Here is a 19,652-nt window from a genome sequence, read left to right on the forward strand (position 1 = left end):
TACTCGTCTTTTAGCCACTTGGAGCCATCACATCCAGCTGTAAAGACGACACTGACATTATTATATAAAACTAATGTGTTAGCACTCCCATTTATACGTCCATTTTGTCTGTGAGAAGCGCTCCCTCCTGTGTCGATGAGCGGTGGGAATAAATCTGTACGTTCACAGGCTGGAAAAGAAAAACCACTTAGAAAAACAAGGCTAAAATACCCCAGAGTTCTGAGTCCTCATCTGATTAAATGGATAAAGGTGACTGGGGGTTTTCTTGTAGACAATCAGACAAAAACTTTAGTTTGTTTTCACGATCTAATAAAGAAACTGATTTAATTCATCTAGAAACATAAAACCAGTGATTTAAAACAATACATATTTGGTCTTTTACTACTTTTAACTCGGCAATGAAGAAAAAGCCAAGCCCCCTTGTGATTTTTCAAACACCAATTGAGACACAGTGTGAAGGCGTAGTTGAAAAATCAAAAACTTTTATTGACTCGGGTAAAAGGAGACTCAATGTAATGAAAAATACATTGCAAAAAAAGTAAATAAGATTACAATACTGACACCATCATACCACACATTTTCTTTGCACTGTACTGTACCTTCTTCACACACATTATACCAAACAATAACATTTTAAGTGTTTTTAAATTCGGCTCTTTTCTCGTTGGTGCTGTCATTTTCTTTATAAAACATGAGTGAAATGTGGTTTAACATTAAAGCGACTAGAAGCAGAACAGAATCGGTGTTGCAGCTTGTAGCTTTGTCTGATTACGTCCAGAACCATGAACGCACAATTGTTTTATTGTCTAATTTTGGTATGTATTTATCAGTGAGTGGTTTTCACATACTTTTCTCAACGGACCTACTTTTCATTTATCTTAAAACAATCCATAAATCAACCGAACGTCTCCCCTGGATCTTCCTTCCTTCCTCATAACTCGATCAGTACAGCGCAAAACCCCTAAGAGATGGACCCCCCCCAGAAGGAAAGTAATAACAGTTCAGGTACGACTCTCATTACTGTACAATAAAAAATAATTTGCTGACCATGCTTGACCAGTCAAGCATCAATGTAAAATATTATTTTTATACAATGGTCATTCTTTGCTGTTATTCAAGCACCAAACATCCAGACTGTACACTCTTAAAATACTGTAAATCATTGCACAAGTCACCGTAGGTTTCCAATTCCTCGCGCCCGGTCACACATCTGGCGCAGGGATGCAGATGTGCTCGGCAAAATCCCACTTTTCCCTTCACCACCTCAGTTCTGCTGCTCGAGCCTCGTCTCTACGTTGACGTTTTTTTTTTGCAACAATGAGTATGAAATAATATGGCAAATACAATGACAAGTAAAGATAAGGAATAAAAATGCACGGTGGCATTTTTTTTTTTTGTATCCTTCCTGGAGCATGTGCAAACCCTAAACCTCATCCCACTGGAGAAAGTGCCCGTTTGTTACAGGTCACTGCAACATTCATTCAAGAAGGAAAAACATTAGAAAAAACTAAGATGCATGTTTCTGTTATAACAAACAGCACTTCTACTTGGCAAATACACTTTTTAGTAATTGCTAATAGCACTTGAAAGCCCAGTCCTCCTCTAATGAGTTAATGTGCAGTCTTTGATTTAGCGACTTTGGATTTTTTTTTGCGTCTACTGCTGGATATGAACATCTAGCTCAGTCTCCTTTGATCTAGATTGTTTTCAATGTTTAGCAAAATGATTCCCACAAGGACCATGTGTACAGTCACAACCAGTTTATAAAGCACTGAAGCACTTTGCATATAATATCGAGGCAACGTATCGTAGGAGGATCTAGATACATCTGTGGCTGTTATAACGTCGAGCCTTTCTAATGGCGGCAACTAGCACGTGGCGATGAAAGCAGATAATATTTCACTTAATACTTAGTCAATAACTAAAAGAAGTAAACATCACAAAACCCAGGAGGGCATGTGTTATTGCTGGTTCAGTTTAGGTAGAACATCCTTGCAAAAAATAAACATTAACAAATGTTTCAATAATAAAAAAAAGGTACCTATAAATAAAAAAAAAAAAATGCTAATCAACTACAAAATAGTGATAATTTGTTCATGGAAATCCTTATTGATTCGTATGGCGGTGGTTGTGAGCGCACGTTCCCACTAAGGTTTCTTGCTCAGGTAATTCGAGGGGATCCAGCCCTCGACTTCTCCTCTGACATTTTTACAGAACCACCAGCCGCTGGTGTTTTTCTCCTGCACCTCGAACACTGTACCCACTTTGAAGCCGGCTGTTTGCTCGTCCCCTTCAAAGTCCGCCACAGCCAGATACAGCTCCTCCCTGCTGGGCTCCTTGAGTAAAGGGGGAAGCTTGTCCTTGGGCGGACCAGGCTTCTCGCTCTTCAACTGGGGCTTGGGAGGAATTGGGACTTTATTTACCTTGTTCTCCTCCTTCTCCTTGTTTGCAGGCACCGGGACAAACCCTTTGGGTTTAGGGGGAGGGGGCCTGCTGAGTTGGGGTAGTCCAGCCTTGAGAATATCCTGGATTTCTTGAAGAGCAGGTGGAGGTCTGAGCTCAGTTGGACTGGATGGGTCTCCCTTCTTTGGAGGAGGAGGTCTTCTTGGAGCCATGGCGGGGGGTCTATTAGGCGCCTCCTTGTGGGGAGGCACTAATGGTTTTGCATGGGGTGATGAGCTCTCGTGGCTGTGACCATTAACGTGTTTTGGGGGGACCTTTGGCTCGTCAGAGTACTTAGTATGGTTGAGAGAAGGGATATGAGTGGGTGGCGAGCTCGTGGGGGATCTGGGGTGGGAACTATTGACTGCTGCTGCCGCGCCGTTCTGATGGTTTGACTCACCCGATGCAGAACCCAGGTCTGCAGGTTTCGACGGCCTCAGCTTGCTCCGCAGGTTGGTGATGTCTAGTTTCTTCTCCGCTGGGGGATCCGGCTTGGCTGCAGGGACAGGTTTAGGTCGTAGCCCAGGTTTGGGCTTCATTAACACCGACGGACCAGGTGCTTCTGGTTTCTCCTCCTGCACCTCGGGCTTGGGTTTCGGTGGCTGTTTCGGCACAGGTTTCAGATTAAACTTCTTCACCTCTTTGGCAGAGATCTTGTGCCCGCATTCAAGACCCATCTCATTCCGAAGGTGAAGAACTTTGTTCTTATCTTCTTTCTTGATCTCTGGTGGTTTGTCTAGTTTGAAGGGGGCTGCCTTGGGCGGTACCAGTGGCATGATGACTCCAGGGGCCGGGGGCTTTGGGGGCAAAGGCTTGGAAGGATCAGGTCTTGGTTTGTCTGCTACCTCCAATTCAAAGCTCTTGTTAATGGACTCCCTTCGAGGTGGGAGAGCTGGTTTCTCCTCGGCTGGAGGGGCAGCTGGGGCTGGAGGCAACTGCCCAGGGAAGGCCGGGACCACCTTGACGGGACAGGGCTTCCACTCTCTGAGTTTAGGTCGGGCACAGGTCTCGGGGGCAGTGGGTGGCTCATCTGGTAACGGCTTGGACCAGCTGTCATCTGAGCCTGATGCATTTGAACAACCACCATCTTCCAACCTCAGCTTCTCCATCTCGTTGGGCAGAGGCGCAAGGAAGTTGGGTCTCAGGGCATTGCTGGTCTTCTTGTACTTGTCGATAAAATTGGCTGGGGCCCAGCCCTCTTTTTCATCTATCTGGATGTACCACCAACCATTTGAATTCTTCTCAATCACCTGGTAGGTAGTGAATAATGAATAAACAGATTAAATTCCAAAATTCATAACTTAATTAATTATTCAAGCCAAATGCTTCACTATAAAATCCGTTTTCATATTAGCAGTGCTCGACCCACCTCAACTTTAACTCCGGCCTGGAAGCTAATACCATCAGGTATAGTGGTCTGGAAATCCGCTATTGTGTAGAACTCTTCCTCAACCGCCGGAGGAACGGGTGGCTTGGGTAGATTTGCACCACGAGGCTGTGCAATATGAGAGAGACAAGTCAAGTGAGAATCCCAAGTTTTCATCTAATACATAAAGAATCGTTGCTGTGCCAAATCTTACGATGGTGAGATCTCTGCGAGGAGGAGGTCTGTGTCTGGATCCCACTTCTGTGGAGGGAGAACACATGTAATCAGAGAGTATGTTGAGTTGCACAGCAGCAGCGAACAGACATTTTATTAAAATCCACTCCCTCTCTCAAGCAAAACACTAAATCACAAGCTTCCTTTGTTGATTTCACGTATTACTTTTGTTCTCAGAGAAAAAGGAGAGGCGGTTTTCTTTGTCTCGAGCTGCGTTGTTCTGCTGGCCCTGTTTGGAGAACCCGTCCAGGTCGTTGGTGCTGGCGTGAGCAGCGCCCCCTGCTGACTGCTTCTGAATGTCCGTCTTCTTCAGGTAGGAGGCTGGGGCCCAGCCCTCGCGGCCCTGGTACCTGAGTGCAGAAGAGATGTACCCTCACTGGCTTGAGATATAAAAATGAGAGGGAAGACTAATGGGCAGTTAGTTCAACGTGCAATTAACTTGTGTCTTTAGTCAGTGCAACATTTTATATTCACGAGCAGCCTGTAAATCTGGAACAGGGTATGTTGGCAAGTAAAACGAGAAATATCACATTCATAGTTTTAGTCTGTGTTATTACTTGAAAAGGTTTACACGCTCTAATGTTATGAAAACACATCACAGCTCCTCTCTTTAGCCTCTGTCTGAAACACTTGGTTTTTAGCTCACTAGAGGAAAAATAAACTCGGAAAACCAAACATAATGTGTCTCCTTTAATGTCACTGGGTTGAATTACCTGATCTTCCACCAGCCCTCCAGATTCTTCTGAATCACCTCCACAATCATGCCTCTCTCCAGGTCGATCTCATCCTCGTCCCTGGCCGAGTACGGGTAAATCACTGTAAACTTCTCATCTAGAGTCGGGGGGGGGGGGAAACACAATATCGTAAGAAATATAAAATCATAATGTCCGTTCTGGGGATTGTTGTGCACAGGTTCACAATAAAAGCGGCGCACAAATAAATGCCGATGGAGCATAAAGGCTGCGGTGACAAAGCACGCGGTTCAAAGCACTTTGTCCAACTCAACCCTGTCCCTTTGTGGTTAAGGATGAGAAACTGTCATGGCTACTGAAGTACTTTGGCTTTATAGTAGCAGAGTGATTCAATTAAATGAGGCAAGGCTTGAGCAGCGTCTTGTGGAGTGAGAAGATGTGAGATTGACGCACAAAACACACAAACATCCTCCACAAATATTGACCACAAACACAACAGACTTTGTACTAGAAATGTCATTTCTACAATTTGTATTATTTCTACTATTAAACTACTACTACATCTATATTGATCTATCAAGTGATTATTAATGCTGGTTGAAATAGCCCTAACCCTAACCCTAACCCATATTAAAAATCGTAGAAAAACACAATTCACTTTGCATGCAAGGGTTTAATTCACATGCTTGGGTCTCTCAAGCAGCGTACATGCATACACATAAACACACACACGCAAACACACACATTGAGAATAGGGGGAAAAGAAAGGCGTGCGCTCCACCTTGCCCAAAGCCTGTGCTGAATAGATCCCCTAAAGTTCTGCGACGACCCACGTGCCTTGGCAGTGACCAGAATCTCCTCGGCACTGTTCCAGGCACAGTGAGGTGGGCAAAACAGGAAGTGAACATAACATGTGTCATCCCGTTGATGTGTATTCATCCTGAATTAAAGCATTTTCAGTAATGGTCGACCTAAAAGAAAGTTCAACTCACAGCAGAGCACAAATAGGAGGAATTATTTGGGAGTAAATGGGAATCGTTTGCTGATGAATGATCAATAAAGCAATCGATCAATGAGCGATCAATAAAAGAAAGATGTTTTTTAATGAAAGGGTTACAGGTTCAATCCATTGTAGCTGGAATCTCTTATTTATAATCTCACTACCCATTTCCAGTTTAAAAAACAATGTCCTGAACAAAGATATGTCGGTGATATTGTGCATCATCTGGGGTCTCTTAAATTAAATCTTACTAATTACTGGGTAACAAATAGTGTTGGGATAACTTTAGCATATATATTATGTACTTGCCTAAATGCTCATCTATCCCCCTCTGTGTTTTTGTGTCGTTCTTCTGGACATTTGTGATAATGTCAGTGAACGTGGATGTGACATTTGAGTCATTCTCTAATTCCAGTCCTCTGAAGAGCAGAAACAGTGCAGTGAGCTCAGTGTCCACTTTTAAACCCGAATACTTCTCCGGCTTTCCAGGGACTTGAAATATGCTCTGTAATTTGCACTTTGGCTCGGACCCCTTCATTTGCTCAGGGCTCCGACCAAACGCTGCATTATCATTATAGTGTCGTTCCTCTAAAATCTACATCACAGTTTTTATGGATCCTGCTCCAATGTATGCAACAGATTTTCTATTTGTTCATAATTTTTCATTTTTTGATGTCCTGCTCATGAACACACATTAGTAGGAACTAGTGTTTGACTAATCTTCTCCAGAAAATAAGCAATTTTGTCACATTTCCTCAACAGATCTGCAAACCATCCATTAAATTAGCACTTATTCGAAATATAGCATAGGAGTCCAATTAAACCTCTACTTGCTTCTACATTATACCGAACATAAAAATGAATTTGCACATACATTTACTGTTAGTGTTAAATAGCCTCTCTAAGTCCTTGACAATACTGCGTGTCATCGACAGCAGAGGGAAAAGTTTCATGTACCTTCTTCTCCGGGAATACTGAAGTCATCCGGGTCGTCCTGAGCCTCGAGGCAGGTGGCAGGGACCCAGCCCTGGGCGTCCTCCGAGCTCACGAACCACCATCCTGAGTGAGCAGAATATAAACAGAGTGACCTACTGGATATCATGACACATCTTTTGATTTAATATCATTTAAAGATAATGTATTCATTTTAATATTTAATTAAAAAAGTTAATTAAAGAATGTCCGAAATATTAAATCCACATATAGTCACATCAGCTGTTTCCCAGCATGCCTCAGTCCCTCCACTAGTGATTGATTCATAAACCAACTACCTTTGTGCACCTTTTCAGAAACATTAAAAAAGACTGTACTGGAAACTGAATAGAACTTACCAGACTCATTTTTCTCAATGACCTCCACCGTCTGACCCGCATGCAGGCTGATCTCAGAACTCTCCTGCTTCTCGTAGTCTGTTACTGCCACATACTGGTCGAGGAGGAGAGGATCGGCTGAGCTGGAATCTCCTGTTGAGGGGGAAGAACCAGAGCAGAGGCTCATTTAGCTCGTCTCTCTCCCTGATACTTTCTTCGAGGAGCTACGGATGAAATCTCAATAATGCAAATAAAAGCCTCTACTCCTCAGGATGTTGGGTATAATTTAATAATGTCTTATTAAGGAGGTGTCCATTAATTTGAAATCATAAGAGGAAATGTCCATGGCTTTGAAATATTGAGCTGATGACATTAATTCAAAGCTTTAAATTCTGTTTACGTGAGAGGAGGCTTATCTACAGTATTGAGATTCACAAAAACAATGAAGCAGAGGCGGTAACGGATGTGATTGGAGAGATGAGCGTGAGGGAAACAATGAGCTGACAGAGGAGGAGTAAAAAAGGGAAACTTACAGGAGTGAATGAGGAAGTTAAAATGTTTCAAGGGGGGTAAGGTCAATCATCAACAGACAGAAACCAGAAACACGGAGACCCACCACCAATGTTAGCTCCAAGCCGGCCTGAATCAAATCTACTTTTAATACACAAGGGGCTCAAAACACAACCGGGAACCTGAATCCCACATATAGCAATAACTGGGAAAAAAAACCTTTGGTGAACACATATCACTTTGTCTACTGTAACCTGTATGTCTTAAATGTGATAAATCTATAAAGTACAGATGGGGTGAATCCACAGCCACGAGGTCTCTCAACACCATTAGGCGAGCAACAGCTTGTGAATTTATTTAAATTGAAGCAACTTTATTTATTTTCTGCAACAGATGCTTGATTCTGTCAGTTTGAAAAGTGAGCAGGTTTAAGAATATAAGAAAATAATGAGTTGCTTTCACCCTTATTCTGTTCAAAAGCATATTGATATACATAAGTTAATAGAAGATAAAGATTATGATGTGTAAATGTCTTATTAATTTTAACTGTACTTAGTACGCAGACACCCTCACACGCAAATTGCCATTTCCACCAACTCTTTTAACTCCAAGACTCTATAGTACTTAATATAAGTTAAAAAATAATTGCATGATGCTGTTAATGTATCTAAAATTGAATATCTGGCCATTCTGCAGCTACACTATAAAATAATAAATCCCTCTGATGTAGATCCAAGGTAAACATCCTGCCCTTATCCTCAACACCACAAAATACTTAAATTCACAAAAATGAGCCCAACAGGGTCTGAAGTTAATGTGTATGAATCCATTTTAGAACCAGAGCAAGCCCCAAGCTTTCAACAGAGCCCCATCCCACCTGCCCAGGCCAGGGGAGGAGGAGAGGGGGGGGGGGGGACAGGCCACTACAGCGCCCCGCTGGGGTCACACACACAGCACGACAGCGTGTTCACTACCTCGCTTTAGGAAAGAAGTCGCTCTCTCCACAATCCCTGATGGAAAGGAAAATGAATGGAGAAGAAAACTGAAAAAAAGTGTCATGGATGCAACTTGAGAATCTAAGATGAGTGAAGAGGATGAAGAGGAAATAAAGAGGAACGGCTTCTGTGTAACTGGTGCAGTAATGGTCAAGTCCTGGAGAAGAATTTAAATATCTGAATATAGACAAAATGTGAATGGAACAAGAACAAATGTGAGTGACCACTAGATGGAGCAAATGTTATATTATATACTAGGCTACATAAGAATGACTGGACTTCTATTCAAAGACAAAATGACCAGAGCCAAGACCACGAAACCCATTTTCATGAAAATACACAAACAAAGCTGTGACTTACCTGATTTCTTCTTTCCAATGGGTTCCCTGGTGAAGAGAGGAAAACATCACATTACTACCGGGGGGGAAAAGTACGGATATATAGTTTATCAAGAAAGAGCAGATTTTATATAGTGCGGAGAACCTTCAGACGTACAAGAGATATTCATCATCTTGTGCTTTGTTCTAAAATATACATTTATGATAATTCCCAAACTCTGTGACTTTTACTGACGCATTATCTCTTAATCTATTCAGATGAGCCTTCTAAAGACTGGAGGGGGTTATTGTTGGGTTCAGTTCCTTAACTTGTGCATTAACTTCATGATACTTCTGATGTTTTTACCCGTATTCGTGTAACTACTTTGAAACGATGATGCATTAAGATCCTTTGGAAATCTGTCACATGATTATTTTTTAATGTGCTATGATGCAACGACACAACAGGAGTGATTCATGCAGCAAACAATGCCAGTCATGGCTGATATCGACTTTTTGTGTTGGATCTATTAATAAGCAACGTGTGAGAAAGGCCTCAGTTTCTCTGCCTGTTCTCTCCCTCACTTCCATCATCTTCCTTCTCCCCCCCCCCACCCCCACATCCTCCACGTCTACTTAACTCACTCCTTCAATCTCCCTTCACCGTTTTCTTGGCAGCTCCTCGTCGTTCGCTCCCCGGCATTAACATGAACGCTGTCAGCCACATAAAGCATTGTTCAGTCGGCACAGCTGTTAATTGCAGAGGCTCAGGTCTCAGTAAATCTTCACCCACGAGCGTACCCACTGACGTACTGTAAAAAATGTAATCCCTGCCTATAGGCCGACAGAGGCAATACCATTATTATAGAAGAGCAGTGTTTGTGTATTGTGTATCTAAAGGCTCACTTGAACCATGAGCCCAATATGACTATTTTCATGAATATCAAATGAATCCTCCCAGTCCCAGTTACGAACAACTGACATGATATCATATTTATTGATTTCTTGGAATTAATGGATCTTGATGGAACATTTTAGGCGACTGATATTTATGAGTGTATGCAATCTGGTGCAGATGCAAATAAAAAATCTGGATCTAGTGAATTTGAATGTGGTTTCATACGGGGACTGTTGGGCCTTGGTGGAGGTTTGCTTTCTCTGAGTGCCATACTAGTTGTATATGATCTCCTTTTTCATTCTTTCCATCAAGCTCCAGTTCCATCTTGCTCCATCACCTAATTATATTTCCTTCCCTTATGATCTCTTCTACTTCCCCCTTTCCTTTCCTTTCCATTCCATTCCTCTCCTTTCCTCGCTGCTATTCACTTTTCCTTCTGTCCCATTTCCTCTGCCTCCTCTTCACAGTGAAATCCTCTCTTCCTCCCTCGTCTCTAACTCCACTGCTTCTGAGAAGAAAGTTCGAGATGCCCCTCTCAGTGCATGTAGATTTATGCGCCATGATAAATCTTCTCCCACAGTGGCTGCTGTGTCTGTGCACCAGCCCCATGTTGTCAGTGAGCCAAACAACAGGCTGCACTAGCAGAAAGCACTAATCCAATTTCAATAAAGACAAACCAAGGTCTTTCCTGTATTCAGCCGCCTCGAGTGAATGCTCCCTCTCTCTGCAGCTTCTTCTCCCGGCGCAGGCCTGGGGTTTTATATGAAGACGGAGGTGTAACGTGTCATTGCCGACCTCATTCAGGGGAGGACAGAGACAAACTGTGTGTGTGTGTGTGTGTGGCATGTCTATCTATAGTTATAAAGTCCATTTTGGTTCAATACCATCATTGTGAGGACATTTTGGCCGGTCCTCACAAATTGAATGGGCTGTTTGAGGTTTAAGACTTAGATTTAGAGTTGGAATTAGGTTTAGGTTAGGGGCTAGGGCTCAACTATAAAGAGACTTGTGTGTGTTTGTGTGTGTCTATTACACAATCATCATTTTCAGAGAGCAGTTTATGTCAGATTATCATATAACTGGTATAGACAGCCACCACAGAGGTAAGGCAGAGCAGGTGATCCGCTAATCTGAGGGTTGATGGTTAAATTTCCGGCTCGTCCGGCTCACATGTCAAGTGTCCTTGAGCAAGGCTCTGAACCCTAAACTGCTCCCGAAAGCTGTCCCATCGATTTCAGGGGAAATCTCAGAAAACATATCTTAGTGGCAGTGGTAGAAAAAGTGAAGAAATATTCTTTCCTATTGTAACTGGCATACAAAGTGCACACTAGTGTTATATTCATATAATTAGTGCAGTATAAGTATCGTTTTGGTGTAAACTCTCATTACGTGACCCAGATTTCTCAACCTTGTCTTGCAAATTGAAAAACCCCACCTCCCTGCTCTCCTCACACATGCTCCTGGGGCGTTTAACAGGATTTATCCACTAATTTCTCCTGCCGACCGATGCAGCCTCCGAGCGCCCGGTGCCTCACATCAGCATGTGATGACAGACGGGTTAAAAAGCTCAGGGCCCAGCTGACAGCTGTCGGTGTAAAAAGCCTCTCTGGTCTCCCTGGAACCAGCCGCCCGTCACCTCTGCTGCCCTCAAGGTGCTGCTAACCTCAACAACAACACATTTGCAAAAAACCGAGGCCTCGAGTGGGTGTGTAAGTGAAGTGTGTAATCGACAGGCGCCTGTGTGTGTGTGTGTGTTGGAGGCTGGAGCTCGCTGCCCGCTGATGTCTTGGTTTTAGCACATTGTAACTGTCGGCACCGGTTATGATGCTAACGTGTTGAGTGATATTTACACAAGACCACGGAGCAGGTCTGCACACCTTCAGATCAACCACTTGACCCCCCCCCCCCCGCCTGGGGGATGAGCGGAGCCGCAGCTACATGCTTCACATGCAGACTCAGCGTACAGGGGGGGGGGAAGACCCATTAAATGTGTTTCTGCTTGAAAGATCGAACAGGAGGTCACATGGGAATATGAAATCATATCAGAGGGTGTGATGAATTCTGAGTTTGGGGCGGAAACGCTGAGGGGAAGCGACATGACCTCAGGCGGGGTGAACATCGGTGGGTGTTTCCCTTTGCATGTGACTCTGAGGGTTTCTAACGCGTGTGGTACCTACTCCTTGGGTGGGTTGAGGTCTTCAGGTCTGGTCTCAAAGAAAACTCGGACCTCCTCACACTGGGAGATGTAGACCGGCAGCTGGATGAGAGCCTGCAGGGACAAAGGAGGACAAGGAAACTTAGGAAATGACACAAACTGACAATTACACTCACTTCAGTATATATATATATATGTAGAGGTCAACCAAAGGTTAAATATAGTTCACATTGAGAGTCTAGGCAATAAGTACAGTTTTCAATATGTTAATTATTTAGCTGTCTTGTTCTAACAATAACAATAATTTTACTGATTATTTGTCTAAAGCAAAACATAAATGAGAATCGTCCATTTGTTTCAACAGAATAACCAATACTTCTACAATCCTGCCTCCCGTGTTTTTCATTTTCATATGTTTTTTAATATCCCAAAAACTCTTTTTCTATACCACGTCCTTCGAACAAGCTGCCATAATAATAAAAATAATAGTATTTTGGCAATTACTTTTTAGATTGAAGTGCAAAATGTAATATCATTTTGTGTATTGATGACACTGCAGCAGTATGAGTCTGTTGAAAGTTTGTCCGGATGAAGATTAAAAACATTTTCTCTTATTAAAATTGTAACTTTGGATGATTGTGGAGCTCGGGCGTAGGAACAATATGTCTGCCTCTTTTAATATTATGGCTGGTTTTTCATATTTATTGATATTTAGAAGTGAGATGGTTTCAGAATTTCGGTCTAGTGTCTGTTTACTGATCTGGCGCGGCTGCCGTCCTCCCTCACCTTGTGCCTCTGTGGACAATCACGAGCATCAGTGAAGAGGCGCACACACATACACACACTGGCATATACACACGCACACACACACAGCTAGACACGGTTTTATTTTCCAACTCCTGCCCAGACTTATGTGCCTCTCCTTATCTGTCTTTCACTTTCTTTCAGCCAAACTTCTTAAGAACAGCAGTGAAACAGATAATCACCCCAACAGATTAACCCCCCCCCGCCCCCCAGAAGACAGAATAACTGCTGCCAATGACCCTGTGTTGACCGTCTCTCCTACACTGCTTAGAAGGCTGGGCCACTCCTCCTCCCTCCACTTGCTGGCAGGCTGAGCCCGGTGCTATCCATCAAGCCTCCTCTGCCGGCCTCCTCTTCTGATTTTAATACTCCTAAGTGTTTCGGCTCTGCCCTTTAAGGCAGCGCGGGCCCTGTCTCCTCTTTGCACTCTGTGACACGCGCCGATATACCGTCAGGGCCGGTGATGGATATGGAAGCAGAGCCAGAGCCCCCGACCAAGGACACCTTGGTAGCAGAGACGTTTGCCTCGTCACGCTTCTGATCATAGGTCTGTGCCAACAGCTCGAGTTGGAAGAAAAGAGCAGGTACACGGCCATGGACACAGTATGAGTGGAGGTTTCATAAGCTGAGAGGGTTCATCTCTTCCTCTTCCTGATTCATATTACCCCCATTTACAGTAGCTCCATCCATATCTTCAGAAACAGAAGCTAAGCAGCTGATGTAAGAGGTGTATTTTATACTGGTGACCTCCAGAGAACCCCCCCCCACCCACAATGTCTGCTCCTGCAGCCCAGAAAGCTGCGCTGCTCCTGAGGTCAGAGAAGCAGCTCCACTCTCCTTGGATTTATTTCTCTTCTTGTGTCAGCCTGCGGTCTGTCCACTCATTACCATTCTCCCCAGGGAGGAGACGGGACGGAGGCGCAGGGTACATTACAGCAAATGGACTTTATGGGTGTGTGTGTGTTTTTTTTACAGCAGGCAGCATTAAGGTAATTGTGTGTATGTGTGTGTGTGGGTGAGTTCTCCAAGAAAGAAACCTGGACTGTGGAAATGCATTTCTTTAAAATGTGCTGTACATTGAGATACGTCAATGTTAAAAAAATACCTTTACATTTGTAAATCTATATCTGTTATATCTATATTTGTAAATTAAAAAAAGTCAAAAATTTTCACAGTGAAGGGTATCTTGAGACATTATTTATCCAAAATCTTAATTACTCACAGATTATATTTCTATGTTTGTGAATAGAGACTGATGTTGATCACGAGGACATTGGGACTTCTTGCTGTGATGCTTTTCTGAGCGGTGTGACATGGCAGCCCATCCACGGCTCAGCAGTCTTCCTCTGGCTTTGTACAAACAATCTCTGGTTCCAGGTTTTTTCTCCTTCTCTCTCACTCTCTCTCTCTCTCTCTCTCTCTCTTTTTATATACCGACAGTTTTTCCTGACTTGAATGAAAACACAAGACTTCACAACGAGGGGAAATTCCATGATGCCGGGTTAAAACCTCAGCTGTACAACAGAAGGGCTGACTCAGCTCTTCCCGTAGAAAAACATGTCGTTTCACCTTGTCGAGGCCGTTTTTTGTTTGTGCTTACAGTCAAGTTGAGATTTGTTTCAGCAGTCACTGCAGAAAACAACATTCCCTGCCCGAGCTGAAGACTGAGATCCAACCTGTACGATGACTTCTAAGGGCTGGAGGATGTTTTAAGTGTTTATCCACTGTCTCTGATTTCCGATGCCTATTTCTGCCAATCCTGTAACTCTTAACAAGGAAAAACTTTATCGAAATAAGGACTTAGAGTCTCACAAAGTCAACTTTTCAATCTCATGATTTTAACTTAATTTTCATCAGTTTTTTTGCTTTCACAAGTAGAACTCGGCTCCTTATGTGACAGACAGGCTGTTAATGTGTGAAAAAGCTGAGAAAAGAGTTGTGACTTCTCACTGCTCGGGGTTAAAAGCATCGCAGCACGATGGTACTGATTTATCGCCACACAATCCTCTCACATGCTCTGAGGTGTCCTGTCCTCAAATGCTACTTTAACAAAAGATTGTAAACTCATGAAGAAGAGTTCTGAGGACAAACATCTGGCCTGGAAACATTTTGACACAATGTGGACCCAAATCCACGGAACTCCAAAAGTGAACAATCCTCACCAAGTAAATGTGAATTTTGTTTTCTTTGTATATAACTTCACACAATAACAACCTAAAATTCTACAGCAACACCACTGATGATAAATCCGTCTCCACTATTCTCATAAACATCCACCCCCACAGGCATGAATCAACAACTCTACCCATCCCTTTCCCAAAACTCCTATTTTTCACTTAAGTGGTTGAAGATGTTTGTTACCAGCTGTACAGTCGGAGGAGATAATAAACTATTCTCTTTCACTTTATGGCCTTGTAAATCAAAACTCCTTTATTCGGGAAGGAAGTGGTGACAGCCTATCAGAACGGTAACAATCTGGAGATAACATTGAGTATGCAGTCTGGACTAAGTCAGAACGAACTTATAAAAACCTCCTCAAACATTCCCTCTCAGACGGAGAGGAGGAGGTGTGGATGGTTTAGAGGCTCTGGGGTAAGAAGCCTGTAATATTCAACAAAAACATGAAGCCTATGGGCCGAGGATGTGCTGACACGGAGCGAGCTCAGCGCCGGCGAGCGCTTCGCCCTTTTGGCGAGACTCCCTGCTGACAGCGAGCACCACAACACATCTCCCTCCCTGGTGGAGCTCAATACACAAGCTCCGTCTCGCTTCTACACCACGTGGTCATGAGGCCACGATATCCAATTGTAAACGTCCTGTCATAAAAAGTAATGATGGTGTGATTCATGACAGACCCTCTCTCCCTGGTTAGCACTGCAGTTTGCACAATAATGCAGAAAAAGGGGGATTTTTTTTAAACTATTGCTTTGGATTTATTTCCAGGACAAAAAAACCTGTTGCTAAGATGCCGTGGTTACATTTCGGTCAAATCGGTTATTTGCCGGCTATTGGCAGTTTTACGGTCACAGAGCTGCTTCAGTGGAGCCGGAGTCTGTGCTGTTGCATTTCTTTTCCCATGGTCCTGCCAAGTGATTAATCTCCCTGGTAAAAAAGCTGTGTAATGGGCTGGATAATGCACAGTTTTACATTATCTTAAAAAACAAACTGATGGAAATTTGTGGTGATTCAACAACACGCATCCACTCAAGTCTCGCGTTCACGTCATGAACTTAGATTTATAATGTTCCAGCCCCAGGAGGGATCGTGAAGGGTTACTGCATATTTGGGTGTAACACTTTTCTTTATCTCCACAGCAACAGATTTTTCTTTATATGCTTCCACACTATTGATCCCTTAAGAGACATTAACCTCTCATGTGTCTGCTGTTGCAGGGACGGGTCGGAGTCAGAGGCACCTGGGGAGCTTTGAGGACGCCTCAGCCGGGTGGACGCCAGCTGTCACACAGGTTGGCTCCAGGGAGTTCAGTACAACACACACCACACAATGTCATCTGATAAATATCACGTGAATCTTGCGTTGTGTGGCTATGAGCTTAGTCTTAATTAATATAACCATATGTTTGAGACTTTGTGAATTGCTACAACACTGAAGTTAATGGAGGTAATGACATATAAATTTGATAAATATAGGACTAGGGAGTCAAATATTACAACCAAGACATTTAGCTACTTGTGTTGCTCATATATACGATTTTTTTTTTAAGATACATTTATTGGTCCCACACACATGCACAGACACACGACATGCAAATGGGGGGAAATTTGTCCTCTGCTTTTGACTCATCTGGTGAACACAGGAGGACACACAAAGCAGTGGGCTGCCATGCACGGCGCCGGCGGAGCAGGTGTTGGCGGAGTAAGGGGCCTTGCTCAGGGGCACTTAGACAGTGGGGTAGGGAGAGTCCTCTTGGACTTTTGAACAGATCCAGGTGTTGTCCATCCAGGTATGTTTTTGTTGTCACTCCGTGGAGTCGAACCAGAGACCATCCAGTCTGATTTTCTGCCCATAGTCCAATTTTTCTGCCACTAGTCCACCGAAATATTATTTTCCATTTTCCTATTCATGGCTTGTTTGAAACAATGTGGGTGGGAGACTGGAGTTTGTTTTTCTTATCCTCTAACCACTCTAACTTAACATTGGTTTTCATATGTTGTAACACTGACTGGTCAGCGTTGTTTGTCATGCATATTCAGGAAATACAACTATTGCAGATTTACAGGTTAAAGTGACACATTGGTCAATGCACTCACCGTGCAGTACTCGTTGATGGGCCTTAGCCTCTTCATGGCCACATCTCTGATATGACTCCTCCTGAACAGGATCTTCCCTGGAGGATTGTAGAAAACAAATGATTTAGAAGAACATACAAGTCAAAGTTGTAGAATAGAACTGATGTGTTGCTATAGATCACAGCAGTAAAGTAACATATCCTAATAATCATCGATATTATGATAAAATTAATCTGTGGAACGCACATCTCGAGAACTGCCACACTGGGCAGTTGTATTGTCAATGTCCAAATGAAGAGCTGTGTCTGATTTGGAAATGTGTTGCGTTCAATATTTTTGGAATTTGAATAAGCAGGCGACCAGTGCTCTGCAGCAGCGGTGGCGGAGACTCAGCAACCGAAGTGATGATGTTGATCATAACAACATCTTCAAGACAATGGCAAAGACAACTGAGGCTCCAGTTCGGTGATGTCCTGCTACTGAGTCCAGCTCCACTGAACTTTGAACAAACAGCTCTTTGTGCAGCAGCGGTGGCGGAGCTTCTTTACTCGCCACCATTTAAATACTGCAGGTCACCTCTGTAAAGAGTTCGGAAAGAAAGCTACAACCAGCATCACCACACGCCAATAAAACAGGCCATTCCAAACAAGCATGTTTAAAGGTTTATTGAAGTCTGCTGCTGGTCAGCGGTGATGGAACTTCACAAAGCTTTGAGCTACAGTCAGGTTCATCACTTTTTGGATCCCCTGGAAAAGTTTCCATTGTCTTATTCCAAATTTGGCCTGTGGTTCTGTATTTGCGTGTGGTGACCTTTTTGCATGTTTTTTCTTAATTTGCAGTGTGTTTAACCTTCTCGGCCAACTTTCAAAAGCACCTCTTTTAAAAGGTAGGGTTCACTGGTTAGCCCGGTTGGCCTATTAGAGTGCAGACACATGCAGACTTGGCGTCATCAATAACTCTGACAGCACAATGAGGCGGGTAAGGAGCTCGGTGAATAGCTGCCCTTTCCAAGTCATGAATAAATGATTTTTGGGGAAAGCAGTGACAGCGTAAATGCTCCATACTTCACCATTCTCATCGCCAGACACAAACAGTCGCAGACGAGCTGGGTCGCCACAACAATAACAACAAGGGGCCACAAATAGGCCTCTTAAAACCCTCCTCTGACTTAATGGCATGCAGGAAACTTCCAGAGCCAGCATCTATTTTCTGCTCCTTTTAGCTGCCGAAGTTTCTCTGATAAATTCACAGCGGCAGCTCTGTCGGCATGTGCAGCAGGAACTGGGCAGGAAGTGGAGGCTGACTGGGAAAAGATCCTGAGTGCAGAGAGGGACATGTTTTTAAAAGTCACTCTATCACCTCCATCACAGGACTGAGGTGTTTGTTCAGCGCGTGTTTAAAGCAGACTTGCTGAAACATGAATCAGGCCCGCTGACCGACCGGCCTCCAGCTGCACTGGTTCACCTGAGTTACTAAAAATGGCCTTTTCTGCTTCCTTAACCCACAGAGCTGAAAACCACAAAAGTTGTTTTTGGAGTGTGTAAGCGTGAATCTGAACGATATTTTGCTCATGAATATTGTTGTTTTGTTTCTGCTCGTCTTTGAAGTTGGTTAAACTCAGAAAAAATAAGGTTAGATGCCGAATAAGGAAACATGAATAACAAATAATGTATAAAGAGCTGGAGGAATGTGAAGCGACCTCACGGAAAAGACTTTAGATCAATTTCACAAAACAACCATCTTCCAAATTCTCCATCTCCGCACTTCCAACCACGCTTTGCTCATGATGACCTAAAAGTTGACTCAGGTCGGTGACAAAAACAACACACAAAATAGTTTTCAGTTATATTGTGTTTTCACCATTGTGATATCAAAGAGCCGGTGAATAAGCAGACCTGATTGGTTCAGAGCAAAGCAATGAGAAGATGGGACAAGACGACAGATCATGAAACTCATGTTTGCTTGTGTAGCGTCAATCGTGGCTTTTGTTTTTGAATTCTGTTTTTATTTGCCATGTCAGTAAACCACTTAGTACACAAATGAGTGCAGTTTTTTTAAATACAGGTAAACCCACTTAAAAAAGGCAGCAGATGTGTTTTCGATGTTTTCATTTCACTGGCGTGTTGTGTGTAAAGCGCCATGTTGGCCAATGACTGAACAGGGAGGTGGTTTCAGAATGGACGACACGCCTTCACTGCTTTGATGATACATAGCTTGAAGCATGTCCACCCGGATGTCACGTTTCCTTTACCGCTGTTTGGAGCTGAAGCCGACAGATACCCGTGACTAACGCAGAGTCATCTGACCCGGGACTGAAAGCTGATTGAACCTTTTCCCACTGAAATAACAAATCCAGATGTTACTCAGTGTTTTCAGGGGCTAGAGTTAATGTTTAAACCACTTTTGGATTGATTGATTCACGGTCAGGCCCATGGAATGAATCCTACAGCTCAGACGCTCCCATGACTCTGCTACTTACCGCCTTGAAAAGCGGTTCAGGGGCTGAAACTAACCTGATTCATCACTACATTTGCACAGAGGAGAAAAGTACATCTCAATGTGAGGGAGACTCATAAAAAGGAGAGTGACTCGCCGAAGAATTAGAGAAGACATTCCAAATCTCTTAGGTGTTGGCAGAGAAACCCAAAAAGGACACTGTCTGGACATCTCTCGAAAACT

The 19,652-nt window shown here is 43.4% G+C and overlaps 1 protein-coding gene across 2 annotated transcripts in view; it reads right to left on the bottom strand.

Moving 5' to 3' along the window:
• Positions 1-465: 465 nt before the first annotated feature.
• Positions 466-19,652, bottom strand: part of sh3pxd2b (SH3 and PX domains 2B) — a 33,604-nt gene continuing 14,417 nt past the window's right edge. Inside the window, exons 4-14 of one of the 2 annotated variants that reach the window (XM_053441675.1) lie at positions 16,995-17,071; positions 11,942-12,033; positions 8,910-8,935; positions 8,529-8,564; positions 7,066-7,197; positions 6,692-6,793; positions 4,756-4,873; positions 4,208-4,392; positions 4,023-4,069; positions 3,812-3,937; positions 466-3,692 (exon numbers count right to left, since the gene is read on the bottom strand). In XM_053441675.1, the coding sequence (XP_053297650.1) occupies positions 2,148-3,692; positions 3,812-3,937; positions 4,023-4,069; positions 4,208-4,392; positions 4,756-4,873; positions 6,692-6,793; positions 7,066-7,197; positions 8,529-8,564; positions 8,910-8,935; positions 11,942-12,033; positions 16,995-17,071 (2,486 nt within the window). In that variant the 3' untranslated portion in view covers positions 466-2,147. The remainder of the gene's footprint in view (positions 3,693-3,811; positions 3,938-4,022; positions 4,070-4,207; positions 4,393-4,755; positions 4,874-6,691; positions 6,794-7,065; positions 7,198-8,528; positions 8,565-8,909; positions 8,936-11,941; positions 12,034-16,994; positions 17,072-19,652) is intronic. The other variant, XM_053441676.1, reaches the window with a different exon arrangement.

This window comes from Pleuronectes platessa, chromosome 15 (genome assembly GCF_947347685.1).
Source record: "Pleuronectes platessa chromosome 15, fPlePla1.1, whole genome shotgun sequence".
In the NCBI taxonomy this organism is placed as follows: domain Eukaryota; kingdom Metazoa; phylum Chordata; class Actinopteri; order Pleuronectiformes; family Pleuronectidae; genus Pleuronectes; species Pleuronectes platessa.